At 33.3% G+C, this 14,975-nt stretch overlaps 2 protein-coding genes across 2 annotated transcripts; both read left to right on the top strand.

Annotated features, from left to right (window-relative positions):
- The first annotated feature begins 156 nt into the window (after nt 1-156).
- On the top strand, nt 157-5,018 carry LOC137831691 (uncharacterized). Its single transcript, XM_068639470.2, has 4 exons — nt 157-276; nt 447-482; nt 1,524-2,229; nt 2,816-5,018. Exons 3-4 carry the CDS (start codon nt 1,864-1,866, stop codon nt 4,655-4,657), a joined length of 2,208 nt encoding a protein of 735 aa, XP_068495571.1. The 5' UTR covers nt 157-276; nt 447-482; nt 1,524-1,863; the 3' UTR covers nt 4,658-5,018.
- A 3,399-nt stretch (nt 5,019-8,417) lies between these two features.
- LOC137831689 (DEAD-box protein abstrakt) lies at nt 8,418-10,759 on the top strand. Its single transcript, XM_068639469.1, has 2 exons — nt 8,418-8,573; nt 8,805-10,759. Exon 2 carries the CDS (start codon nt 8,847-8,849, stop codon nt 10,611-10,613), a length of 1,767 nt encoding a protein of 588 aa, XP_068495570.1. The 5' UTR covers nt 8,418-8,573; nt 8,805-8,846; the 3' UTR covers nt 10,614-10,759.
- The last annotated feature ends 4,216 nt before the right edge of the window (nt 10,760-14,975 follow it).

Raw genomic sequence — 14,975 nt, 5'->3', positions numbered from 1 at the left:
AATAATTAATTGTGATAGAAGAACACTTGCACCGAATCAAACAAAACAAAACAAAAACTGATAAAAACAACTGTGGATCAACTAAAAGTCATAACACAACACAGGATTTGCTTTGAAACCACGTCGTCAACTCAACTCAACTCGTTCTGACCAACTCGGACGAGTCAGACAGACTCGGTGTGTTTTAAAAGCCGGACCAAGTAAGTAGCAGTTCATTTCATTCCATGCCCCGCGAATTCACCTTATTGTGTGGTACACTTGAGACATCAAAACCAGGTTCTCTCTCTCTCTCTTTTCTTCAACTACGTTAATGTTTTATTCACTTTTATAGCACATGTATGCAAATCAACAAAGAATATAATCACCACCAATTTTTATTATTATTGTTATTTCAACCTTGTGTGTGTGTGCGTGCACTTACTTGATGTTATTGCTTCCCCTTTCAGGCCTGGCATTTGACGTTTCCACCACCTGCTCAAAGGGTAAGAAATATTCATCTTTTCTTGTTATCAACCTTTAACTCGTCCAATGCGTGTACTCGTGTTTCTTCTGCTTTTGGATTATATAGTTTGTGTGTGTATGATGTACTGTGATATAGGAGATGGAGAAAGATACCTGCAAATATTTTTGGGTCGTTGGTATTTCGATTAATTGTCAGCAGTGTGTACCTGTGTAGTGGGTGTGCTCAATCCTGGTGTCAGTGAATGTACTTGTCAAGTTCTGGTTTCAATGGTTTTTATTTTCTTCTTTTGCTCTTCTGGGTTGTACGTGTGAATCCGTTTGTTTTGTCCTGCAAGGACGTTGCTTATGAACATGTATACAAGTGGATCTGGGGTTGGTTGGTTATTATCTTTTTCTTTGGTAATCAAAATTCTTCGCCTTTATATATCATTCTCCTCACACGGATTTCGTGTTATTCTCTCCCCTCCTTAGGTTGCGTGTATAGTGGTTGTTGCATGGTGTATTTTTTTTGAGGCTGTATCAGCCATTGAGGAATGCAGTGTTTGAGAAGAAATTTGCGAATTTTGCTTTTCTGGTATGGAAAAATGATAGGGTTTACGCTAGTGATTCAGATACCCATGTTGAGGATTTTGATGCTTTGTCATATAAGCAATTTCTGTAGCTTCAGCAATTCTCCAATTTTCTTAGGTACAGGAATAGATTGTTTTAGCAGTTGTAATCCTTTTGGAGTTACTGGTCAATGAAGAGTTACTTGCCCTTTGTTCCTCTTATTTGTACTATAATACTGAGTTTGTGGATAGTTGATTCTCTTAAGAATTTGATAATGGAGAAATAATTGAAAGTAAAAACAACCGGAGATCTAACATTTTGTTACATGTCTGTTAGCTAATTTGGTCTCTATCAAAATTGAAGGTGTCACGTGATCCATGTAGTTGATCTCACTTAGCTGGATAAGACTTTGTTATTGCATAACTATTAGTTAATATCCATTCCCTTATAATATTTCTTCTTAAGATTTGAGTGTTTAGTTACTTAGTATGTTATACTTTGTTTCTACGCAGATGGATACAATGCAGCAGAATTTAACTGAACATGCATCTAATAGTCCTCCAAGTTCACCTTATATAAGCAATGTAGTTGGAGATCCACAGCTGAATCCTCGAGTTGGTCATGAGTACCAGGTGGAAGTTCCTTCCCTAATAAAAAAAATCAGAACGACTTAAGCTTCTAAGGAATCCTGCCGAGTCAGAAGTTGGGTTTGACAACTCACTTTCATATGCAATTGGTTTACCCATCTCTGTCACATGGATACATAATGCAAAGGAGAGTAGAGAAAATGAAGGGTGGGGATATATTGGAGACAATGTAGATGAACTCAAACCAACCACATTTCAATCTGTGATGACAGGAGACAGCAATTCAGCTGAACTGAGTGAAAGCAAAAAACTTGCATTAGCTCCTGGCATATTAAGTAACTCCTGGAGTGACTTTGATGCAGAAGTTTTTCTCCTTGGTTTGTATATTTTTGGTAAAAATTTCATTCAGATGAAAAGTTTCTTAGAGAACAAAGGGATGGGGGAAATACTTGCCTTTTATTATGGAAAGTTTCACAAATCTGATGCATATCGTAGATGGTCAGACTGCCGGAAGATAAAAGGGAGAAAGTCTACAATAGGACATAAACTTTTCACTGGTCGCAGGCAACAAGAACTATTGTCCCGCTTGATTCCCCATGTCTCAGGAGAATCTAAAGATACTCTGCTACAGGTATCAACAGTGTCATTTCATCTTCACTTTCTATTATTGAACTACAACAAGTATATTTCATTTGTCGGACGAGCGGCATAGCCTGTTTAACTGCATTCTATGATTTAGAAATTATTTTATTTTCACTTCTCTGATATAGTGCAATGTTTATTTTTTTGTCTGCAATTTTTAATATAGTATTCTTTTTAAATTTATGAAGTAACAATATAGAAGATGATGATGATTGTCTGTCTATTTTCCTGGGTGTATATTACTCATGTTGAAGAATAGAAGCCATTTGCATTTAGGATTCCATATTTTCTGGAAGTATCTAATTCATTCTGTTTACAGGCTCCAAATAATACTTGTAGCTGATTAAGGTTCAGCTATAAATGCTTTTGGAAATATCACATATCTTTAATATTACATACATTGTACATTAGATACAAGGGCATATTAAGGAGGAATGGCTGATTGTATTATGATCTTATTGTGATGTAATGGTGGTTGATTGATTCATCCTTTATGACCAGTGGACATGTATTTATTTATCATTTCATTTGTATATTTGTATGCTTCACTCTCACTTTACTTTTGCTCTAATCAGGCTTCTAAGTCATATACAGAGGGCAGAGCTTCTTTAGAAGAATACATATCTTCTTTAAAATCCACTGTGGGACTTGGTATTCTTGTGGGAGCATTTGGTATTGGTAAGGAGAAGGATGACCTTACTACTCTTGTTTTGGAACCTGGGAAGAACAATAAGGTGTTTTCACTGCCAACTTGTAAAGCTTGGTCTTCTCTTGGACCAAATGATATAATGAAATTTTTAACAGGATTTCGACTGAGCAAGGCTAAAAGTCATGATCTCTTTTGGGAAGCTGTTTGGCCTCGCTTACTAGGAAGAGGTTGGCACTCTGAGCAACCAAAAAATCGAGGTTATGTCAGCTCCAAAGATTATCTGGTTTTTCTTATCCCAGGTGTTAAGACGTTTTCAAGGAGAAAACTTGTGAAAGGTGATCATTACTTTGATTCTGTTGGTGATGTCTTGAGGAAAGTGGTAGCTGAACCGAATCTTCTTGATGTTGAAGAAGCTAAAGTTGATAGCTTTGATGATGAAGAGCCAGAAAGGGGATCGGATAAGGATGATCATTCTGACTACCATCGTCAATGTTACCTCAAGCCTCGTTCTTCAACTTACAATACAGATCAGATAAAATTCACGGTTATTGATACCAGTTTGGTGCATGGAGGGAAACCATCTGATTTAAGAGAATTTAAACCTGTGCCTGTTAATTCAGTGGGTGAAGTTGAGGTAAATGTTGCTGATACGCATGAAGAGGCCAAACATATGAGTAAAGTAAACCATAACAAGGACATTTCTGAAAACATTGATCAAAAGTTGACTGATACCAGTGCACTTTGTGAAGGAAAGTTATTGAAGGTGAGAGAACTGCAATATCTGCCAATTGAAGAGGAAGATGCTTTTAAGATGCTTGGTATTTTAAGAGAAAGTAAGGGTAGATCCTATGATGATTCACCAAGTGTAATAGAAGCTAGTATGCTGGTATATGACAAAAAGAATATTGGGAATACTGATAACCAAAATAATGCTAAGAAAATGGTGGAAAGCTTGGAGAATCAGAAGACCTCTGTGTCCAAAGATAATCAACTGAAAAGGACCATAAAGCATCAATTTAGTCGAACAGCAAGATCAGGTAATTCCAACCATGCAGTTGTTCCCGTCAAAAAGAGGAGATTGGCTGCTTGTTCCAAGGCAAAGAAAAGCCACATCATCAAGAATTCTTCAGGAGGCTTAGGATCAGAAAAAATAGCTTTCTCCCGCACAAAGGTTGATGATCCTTTTAGCACAAAGCAGAAGAATGGAAGTTTAATTCCTTCTTCGGATGAAAAAAGTCTGGAAGAGAATAACAAAGAAAGTATTCTCAATGAAATTTGTGAGCACAGGTGTGTTTCAGGTGATAAAGTTGAGAATGGTGAATCACAATCTCCAGTCACCTTCAACATACCCCAAGCTCAGTTGAAGTCTGAAATTGGGGTAGTGATGGCAATGGTGGAGGAAGATGAGCAGAGCCTGAAGGCAAATGATCCATGTTTATCATCTGACACTCAGGCAGTAATTGAGGAGCCACTGGGAGCCTCTTCTGATGTTGGTTCTGTGGTGGAGCAGCAACCTAGTATAACTTCCAGGAGGCAGAGCACTAGAAACCGACCTTTGTCCCTTAGAGCGCTGGAATCTCTAGCAAATGATTTCTTGCATGGAGAAAGAAGACAGAAAAGGAAACTCGTCCCAACACAAACTGATGCATTTACTATTTGCCGCAAGGCTCGTACAAGAACCAAAATCATGCCTAACAGTCAGAGTTCAGACAATGGGACTGCAATTTTAGTAGAAGAAAATCAGTTGAATGGCAACAGCACTGCTTAGGAAGTATCTGTGAGCCATTAGATTAAGTTAAGAGCAGTAGTGGTCCATTATACCAGGTATCTTTGAAGCTGCCTTTCATCATCAAGTTTTGACTTCTAGAAACAATTTGATTTCGAAAAGAGCAGATGATTCTCCTGTCTACATTCACATACTGTACAGAATTTTTCCATACTACAAAGAATGTTGATGAGATCAGTTTTTTGTTTGTTTGTTTAAACTAGAAGGATCCCAACCTTATGCTTGGCTATCAAGTTGCAAGTAAATTTCACTCATATTGAGTATCCCATGGAAATTATAATAAAACTTTTTAGCTGATGATAATATTGCCAGAAACTTTGAGTGTGCTTTAGCAATTACAAAATAAAATTGACTCTTGTTTGTGTGCTCTTTCTTGACAAGCAAGGAAGGGGCATACCTGAGATGTGTCCTATTCTTACTGTGAATACTGAATTGATATGGAGTTTTGTGAATCAGATTATTACAACTAACATTTTTTTTCCATAAAAGGATAGACCTTGATGATGTACTAGCCACCCTTTTGTCCAACATTGTTCTGATGTAGTTTATATCAAACTTTCATCCATGTCAATAAGTACTTTTCTATATGGCAAAACAATCTTTTGTCCAACAATCTTCTGGTGTAGTTTGTATCAAACTTTCATCCATGTCAATAAGTACTTTTCTGTAAGGCAAAACAAAGATTTATATTGACTATATATACAGTACAAGGAACCGGTTTCACCTTACTTGACAATTAGCCAATGATGTTTAGGAGAAAATAACGACAGAAACCTTATATGGTGATGGTCTTATTGGCTTCAGCTTCAGTTGTTCTTAGCTAACTTTTTATTTATTTCCATTAGATTTATCCCTAAGCAACCTCATTAACCAAAGATCAAAACATCTATGTAAACATATGCAAGTAAATTTTATTGGTGCCTTTCATACACAAAAAATTCAACCTAAGATGATCAACCCACAAATAGTCAACTTTTACAATGTACGTTGTTTGATAGTCAAACCAATACAAATTATAATATTAAAATCCCTTCAAAACTGAATGTTAAAGATATAAAACATAATGAGAATAAATGTGTCAGAGGTCCAATTATTTAGCTCTATCTTTATGATATATTTTTTTTCTTATTATATTGTTAAATATAATAATTGTTTTTTTATAGTATTCTTTCTTTATTATAAGATTTATTATCACCATAAAGATTATGATAATAAGAAACAAGTCTTTCATAATTTTAATTTAAATTGTTGTTGACCGTGTGATTATTTATAAAAGGATATAATGGTACAAATAAATCAATATAATGTGTGTGATGATATTCATTATTTACATAGATAGATGTTAAACATATGATCATTCAACTTATTCAAATATTTTTTAACAATTTATATTATTTTATAATCTCAATAAAAAAATCTTGGAAAGAATATAAATAAAAAAATTATTTTAATTTATTTAGTTAAAAACATTAATTAATCAAGTGTACTTTTAATGTATATATAACAGAAATCTTTTATCTAAGAATTTTTAAGTGAGAATAGATTGAATTTTGAGAAATAATGTTCGAAGAACTAATTATCAATTAAATGAAATGGATGAATTTAATTTGATCCATTTTATTTATATTTTTGCGATGACAAATAAATTAATTATTTATCACACTGACAGTGAAGTATGAGTATCTTAGGGGTAAAAGTGTATTGAATTACTAGCTTGTCATCATTTTGTTAGTGAGATGGGACCCACTGACTTTTTTTTTTAAATATATGTTTATGTATAAGTTTTTAAAATTTATCTATTAAAATATAATTTAAGGAAATGTAATTTTTGTGTTAGGTTATTTCAATATATAAACACTATAATTTAAATAACGAATAGTTCTAATTTAAATTTCAATGATGAACTGTGATTGAGATCCTTGATTTTGAGAATAAAAAAAATAATTTTCTATCTTAAAAACATATGTTTATGTAAAAAATTAAACCAAATATAGATAAAAAATTAATAAGACTTTTGCATGAGAGTAAAAGTTAGAAAAAAAATCCTAAAAGTTGTGCTTAAATCATGTTAGACTTTGATAAATCTATTCCTAACCTACATTGTTGAATGTTTTTTTTTTCTAAATTTTAGTTTGACCGAATTAAATATATAGTTTAACATCAATATCTATTTATTTTTTATACTGTATTTTATAAAAAATAAAAAAGCTAAGTTAACAAACTTTATGTGCTTAACAAATTAAAAGAGGCCAATATACCTGTAAGTTATATTTTAATTTTTTTATTAATATTAAGAAAATAAGAAAAATATCAACCAAAATATTAATCATTATATTGAAGATAGATAGACATATTGTTCGGATACGTCTAATATAATCTCTTGGCTTCGACGTTTAGAAATTGAGGTAAATAGCCGTTTATATATTCATTACTCCTCTAATTCCATCAAGATATCTTTTAAGGACAAAATTGTAACTGAACATCAACCTTCAAAACGGATAATATTTTAAATGCGATGATTGACCTAACAATACTCACGACTTATAGAGTCAACAATACCTCAAATATACTTGAAGTCCGAAGACATATAAAACTAAATTATTCCATCATATCAAATTTAACTTTTATAAATTAAAATACAAATTTTCAAAACATTAATTATGTGCTATGAACAATACAAATATTTTTTTTTGTTATATATATAAATTCCTTATTTTTTATGGTGATAATCTTAAAAGATATACTTATAATAGTTTAAAATTAAACAGTAGTGTAAAAGTGTGTGTCTGGCCAATTTTTGTCTTTATTATCATTTTATTATTGTAATTTTATTCTTTATTCTTATATATACAGTGAATACTAATAATATTTTTAGGGTGATGATATTTTTACATCCAACTTCATCTTACACTCATAACAAAATATTAATACTTGTAATAAAAATTAAAAATTAAAAAATCTTCTTAATATAAATAAAATGTAAAATGTTAAAATAATTTTCAAAATTAAAAAATTAAAAGTAATTAAAATACTAATATTTGTTGAAATGTAGGATAGAATACGGGTGTTAAAAAATATTTTTGATATTTTTATTACCTATAAGTAACGGAGATATGAGAAAGTAACAATGGATGAATCATGAATTTATATGTCTGATACTTTTAAATATTTTAGTATTAATTTTTGTATAAAAATTTAAATTATACTTTTTTGTTATAACATTTTATTAATAATTATGAGTTTATATCATGTATACAATATTTATTCCGTAAAAAATATATAAATTTATTAGATAAATACAGTGGTCTGTCAAACTAAGCATATTTTTTTAAAGTTTATTGCAGTACGTGATAAATAAATAAATATATAGATAGATTTTGATGTATGAATCTACATAAATTAACTCATTTAAATTTTTTGTTAGAATAAAAGTAATTCTATTAATTGAACCTGTAAAAACAATTTTCTTAGTTATTTAAAAAAAATACTAGATAGTATGTTGAAATTTAGAAATTATATTAAATAAATAGGATACTCAGAGTATAATTTTATAAAGAAATATTATAAAACCTTTATTTTATAAAAGAAGTTGTTTGATCAAATTAGGTTGAATCTAATCCATAAACTATTTTAATTAGTTAAAATAAGTTAAGTTCGAATGTATATAAATAAATATTTTCTATATTTTATTTGACTAAATATTATTTTATTATTATATAGTATTTAACCAAAACAGTGTATCACTTCTGAATAAATGTTCGTAATTTGAGAGTTTTGGGCTCAGAGAGAAGAGGTTGGTGCGAAAATCAAACCCTAAATTCCCAAATCACATTCACAGCATCAAAACAGTGTTTTCTCCGAATAGCGCACTTCACAGTGGGATTTCAGTTTCTTCGTAGTGAGTTTTCTTCACTCTCATATCTAAGTATTTACAAGCATGAAGATGCATTTTTTTTCTTTCTCTTTTATTCGGGGTGTGAATTTATTGTCGGAGTTCGTATTCATTCTCGAAACTGGTGTAGTTGAGTTTGATACATGGATATATTAAGTTTACAGGTTATGCTTTGGATTAATTTGTTCTTTGATTTTTTGTTACTTACTTTGGGTTTTTTGTTTGGAATAATAACAGGACCAGAAGAACTGTTACTTTGAGCTCAATTTGCCGGCGAAAATGGAAGAAGATGATGGTTATGAGGAGTATGTGCCCGTGGCCAAGCGTCGGGCCATTGAAGCTCAGAAGATTCTCCAACGTAAGGGGAAGGCCCTTATCGCCACTGATGATGAATTGGAGAAAATGAGAGTGGCTGAATCCAAGCCTAGTCTGCTGGTTAAAGCTTCACAAATGAAACGAGAACAACCCGAGATCAGTGTGACGGAGCAGATTGTTCAGCAGGAGAAGGAGATGATTGAAAACTTGTCGGATAGGAAAACCCTCATGTCTGTCCGTGAATTGGCTAAGGGAATCACTTACTCGGAACCTTTGCCTACAGGGTGGAAGCCACCTTTGCATGTAAGAAGGATGTCCAAGAAGGAGTGTGATTTGATTCGGAAGCAGTGGCATATAATAGTTGATGGTGGTGAAATCCCACCCCCGATTAAGAATTTTAAGGATATGAGGTTTCCTGAGCCAGTTTTGAAGAAGTTGAAAGCTAAGGGGATTGTGCAACCAACACCTATTCAGGTGCAAGGACTTCCTGTAATCTTATCTGGGCGGGATATGATTGGGATTGCTTTCACGGGCTCTGGAAAAACTCTTGTCTTTGTGCTACCGATGATCATGGTGGCAATGCAAGAGGAAATTATGATGCCTATTGTTCCTGGAGAAGGTCCATTTGGTTTGATTATTTGCCCATCAAGGGAACTGGCTAGGCAGACTTATGAAGTCGTCGAACAATTCTTGATACCTTTGAAGGAAGCCGGATATCCGGAGCTCAGGCCTTTGCTTTGTATTGGTGGAGTGGATATGAGATCGCAGCTTGAGATTGTGAAGAAGGGTGTTCATATTGTTGTTGCCACTCCTGGGAGGTTGAAGGATATGTTGGCCAAGAAGAAAATGAATCTTGATAACTGCAGGTATTTAACATTAGATGAGGCCGATAGGTTGGTGGATCTGGGATTTGAAGATGACATTAGAGAAGTTTTTGATCACTTCAAAGCTCAAAGGCAGACTCTTCTATTTTCTGCCACCATGCCAACCAAAATTCAGAACTTTGCCAGAAGCGCTTTGGTGAAACCTATCATTGTCAATGTGGGACGTGCAGGGGCCGCAAATCTTGATGTAATTCAGGAGGTAGAGTATGTTAAGCAGGAGGCAAAAATAGTTTATCTCCTTGAGTGCCTACAAAAAACCCCACCACCAGTTCTGATATTTTGTGAGAATAAGGCTGACGTTGATGACATCCATGAATACCTTCTCTTGAAAGGAGTGGAAGCAGTGGCGATTCACGGAGGCAAGGATCAGGAAGAGAGAGAGTATGCCATTTCAGCTTTTAAGGCAGGCAAGAAAGATGTGTTGGTGGCAACAGATGTTGCATCCAAAGGTTTGGATTTTCCTGATATTCAGCACGTCATTAACTATGACATGCCAGCTGAAATTGAAAATTATGTCCATAGGATTGGACGGACTGGTAGATGTGGGAAAACTGGTATAGCAACGACATTTATAAACAAGAATCAAAGTGAAACAACATTACTTGATTTGAAACACCTGTTGCAAGAAGCAAAACAAAGGATTCCCCCAGTTTTGGCTGAGTTGAACGATCCAATGGAAGATAATGATGAAATAACAGGCATAAGTGGAGTCAAGGGATGTGCATATTGTGGTGGACTTGGTCATCGTATCCGTGACTGTCCCAAATTAGAACATCAGAAGAGCATGGCAATTGCAAATAATAGAAAGGATTATTTTGGATCTGGAGGTTACAGAGGGGAAATTTGAAAGGCGTTCTTCGTATACTAGTTTTCTTTGAACACTGCTAGGTTATGTACTATTACATCTGCAACTCTAAATTTTGTACCGTGAAATGTGATCACTTTCATTACATCTGAACTGATGCAATAGATATGTTCCGATTTTTCTTTGAATGCAGCTGGTTATGTATTATATTTGCAACTTATAAATTTTGTTCCAAGAATTTTTTTGACATTGTTTAATTGTGGTATAGTTTATGGATTGTATTTACTGAATTGTGGATTTTCACCCGTTTATCCAGTCTAGGTTGATTGATGTTGGAATAGTCAGGTGATTTGTCATGAGCAGATGTCTTCTGCTGTTGTAATTATTTTCCTAGAACATTTATGTTTATGATGAGTGTAAATAAATAATATGTTCATCCCGCATATGCAAGAAATCTTGTGATAGTTGCACTTCTAATTTTATAGAGGACAATGTAAAGAGAACAAATAGACGTAATTCTATTTTAAATTTGTACTTGAATTTTGGAACACTATAATAGCTAATCGGAATCCCCTCCGCTAAACAGTTTTCTTAGACCGCACATTGCAGGGGTCCGGATTCTGCATCTGCATTCATTTTCTACATACATGTGCTATCATTTCCAGCCTGTTTGACTTGCTTTTACAAATGTATGGCAATGTCTGGTCTATTTCGACCAATTCACACTTATGGGCTTCTAGTATTAAGTGTAATGAATAGACCCTGTTGAGTTCACACACATTCATTCTCTTTGGTAACTTCTTTTCCATGAAATTGGCTTATTTGAGTACAGAAAACTTAACTTCTTCATCCTTATCCTTTCCCTGTGCCTTTTCTACTAGAAAAGGGACCTTTGTATACTTTCAAGAGACTGGAAGCTAGTTTAGAATGTCAAGGTTGAATTTCCATGGCTACTATATCCCTTTCTGATGTTTGCTTCTTAGTTCCTTTATTTATGCTGAAACACTTGACTTTGAGCGGGAAAAAAAGAATAATGCGTGCTGTGCATTTTAGCTTGATTCCCCATCTCTCAGGAGAATCTAAAGATACTCTGCTACAGGTATCAACATTGTCATCTCATCTTCAATGCTATTATTGAACTCCAACCAGTATATTTTATTTTCCGGATGAGCGGCTTAGCCTGTTTCACTGCATTTTATGATTTTGAAATTATTTTATTTTCACTTCTCTGATATAGTGCAATGTTTATTTTTTCCCCTGCAGTTTCTGATATAACCTTCTTTAACTTTATGAAGTGACAATGTAGAAGATGATGATGATTGTCTGTCTATTTTCCTGGGTGTATATTAACCATGTTGAGGAGTAGGATTCCATATCTTTTGGAAGAACCTAATTCATTCTGTTTTACGAGCTTCAAATAATACTTGTAGCTGATTAAGGTTCAGCTATAAGCCCTTTTGGAAGTATTACATATCTTTAATATTACATACATTGTACATGTGATACAATGGCAATTAAGTAGGAACGGTTGATTGTATTATGATCTTATTTTGATGTAATGGTCGTTGATTGACTCATCCTTTATGGCCAGTGGCCATGTATTTATTTATCATTTCAGTTGTATAATTATATGTTTCACTCTCACTCTGCATTTGCTCTAATCCGGATTCTAAGTCTTATACCGAGGGCAGACCTACTTTAGAAGAATACATATCTTGTTTAAAATCCACTGTTGGACTTGGTATTCTTGTGGGAGCAGTTGGTATTGGCAAGGAGGAGGGTGACCTTACTACTCTTGTTCTGGAACCTGGGAAGAACAATAAGGTGTTTTCAGCCCAAACTTTCAAAGCTTCTTCTCTTGGACCAAATGATATAATGAAATTTTTAACAGGATTTCGACTGAGCAAGTCCAAAAATAATGATCCCTTATGGGAAACTGTTTGGCCCTGCTTACCCTCATAGCTCCAAAGATTATTTGGTTTTTCTTATCCAGGTGCTAAGTCGTTTTCAAGGAGAAAACTTGTTACTTTGATTCTATTAGTGATGTCTTGAGCAAAGTGGTACCTGAACCGAATCTTCTTGATGTTTGAATAAACTAAAGTTGGGAACTGTGGTGATGAAGAGCCAGAAAGGGGATCGAATAAGGATGACATTCTGTTACCATCGTCAATTTTACCTCAAGCCTCGAGCTCTCCCTACAATACAGATCAGATAAAATTCACGGTTATTGGTACCAGTTTGGTGCATGGAGGGCAACCATCTGATTTAAGAGAATTTAAACCTGTACCTGTTAATTAAGTGGATGAAGTTGAAGTAAATGTTGCTGAAACACACGAAGAGGCCAAACATACGAGGAAAGCACCTGCCATCATGAAGTTTTTGACTTCTAGGAACAAATCAGTTTGTAAAAGTGCAGGTTCTCCCATCTTACCTGCAAATTATATTCTAAAGCTGCCGGAGTGATTAAAAATTCACATACTGTATAGAATTTTTCCATACCCAAAGGAATGTTGATGAAATCAGTTTATTTTTGTTTGAACTAGAAAGATCCCAAGCTTATGCTAGGCTATGAAGTTGCATGTAAAATTCGCTTAACATAGAGTATCCCATCGAAATTATAATAAAACTTTTTAGCTGATGATAATATTAACTAAGTGTGCTTTAGCAATTACAAATTGACTCTTATTTGTGTGCTCTTGCTTGACAAGCAATAAAGGATCATACCTGAGCTGTGTCCTGTTCTTACTGTGAATACTGAATTGATCTTGAGTCTTTTGAATCAGATTATTACAACTAACATTTTTTTTCCATAAAATCAAAGACCTTGATGTACTAGCCACCCTTTTGTCAAACACTGTTCTGTTTTAGTTTATATCAAACTTCTGCCTTTCTTTCAAGCTATGTCCAAGTATTTTTTTTTAAGGAACCCAAAGGAGCTCTTTGGGTTCCACCTTGCAGGAAGTTCTGGTTTGCACAAGTGAAATCATGACAAGATGCAACTAGTCAATGGTGTTTGGGAGAAGATAACGGCTAGGCAACCTCATACACAAAAAAGATTCAACCTAAGACTATCAACCGACAAATACACAAGTTATTTGTCAACTTTTAAATGTGCATTGTTTGATAGTAAAAAACAATACAAATTATAGTAGAAATATCCCTTCTCAAATCAATATGAAAGATACAAGATGCACATTTTAACAAAACATGGTTACCATAAAGCATTTTAACAAATATTTATTGTTTTAAATACAACTATATTTTCCCTGTCACTCTTTCTAAACTAGGAATGACACAGTACACCTCAACCTTAGACAATATCTGCAAATTAATTAAATAAATAATTGTTTTTTTAAGTATCGGTTTTCAACGAATACTTTCCTGCAAATTTTTGAAAAATGAATATTTGTATGAGTAATGTAGTATTTATCCCATGCTACTTAGCATGTTGTAGTACTACTGCATGTCCAATTTTTTTCCCAAAGAACGAACGATAAACCTTCTATTATTAGTAATCATATTTACCTTGTGCTTATGCTGATAAAAAAAAAAAAACCTTGTGCTTATGCTTATCTGTTTGTAATCTTTAGATTGTGTGTACAAATTCTATTACATATCACGTTCCATATTTCATTCAATGAGAAATAAGAATAAGAAAAATAGGAAAAGGAAGAACTTCGGGAAGTCATTTGATTGGTATTGTTGTGTCTAAATATCTCACTTTTTAACATTAAGAAAGTGCTTCAAACAAACAATTGAAAACTTCTCATAATAAAAACTCTAGTTTTTATACTTTATTTTTACATCCTTTTAAAAGATATATAAAAGCATATATGTTTTTTTTACAATAAAGTGTTATATGGGCTTTTTGTTGTGATCCATGGCTCGAGAAAGGGTATTTCTTCCTGCACCGCTACATTTTCTTCTAGCATCCCTACATTCTTTGAAATACCAGAATTATCCTTGATAATTTTAAATAATTACAAAATAAGAGTTCCTAAGAAAAAGTGTTTCTGGAATAAGAGTTCTATAAGTAAACTGTGTTTCTGAAAAAAAATCTGAAAGACAAAAAAATCATTCTAGAATATCATTTTTTAACATATTTTTTTAATTTATTTCAAAAAGAATAATTTGAAAATAATTTTTAAAAGGATAAAATAATCTTTTGAGAAAATGACAGAGTGCAGAAAGCCATTTGTTAAGGTGCAGGGAGAAGCACCCTCAAGAAACTGAGCGCTTTTTAGATGGGTTGAAGTATATAGGACTCTCAATTATTAAATATTTTATTACTAAAGAAATATTAAAAAAACATAATTTGGGTTATTAGTGGAGCTAATTCCTAATTTAATGCTAACATTATGATTAAATAACTTAATGTTCGTAGTATATTACGAGATAATATAG

Source organism: Phaseolus vulgaris, chromosome 6, assembly GCF_051622355.1.
Source record: "Phaseolus vulgaris cultivar YP4 chromosome 6, ASM5162235v1, whole genome shotgun sequence".
Taxonomy (NCBI): Eukaryota; Viridiplantae; Streptophyta; class Magnoliopsida; order Fabales; family Fabaceae; genus Phaseolus; species Phaseolus vulgaris.
This window is presented reverse-complemented; position numbering and strand designations above follow the sequence as displayed.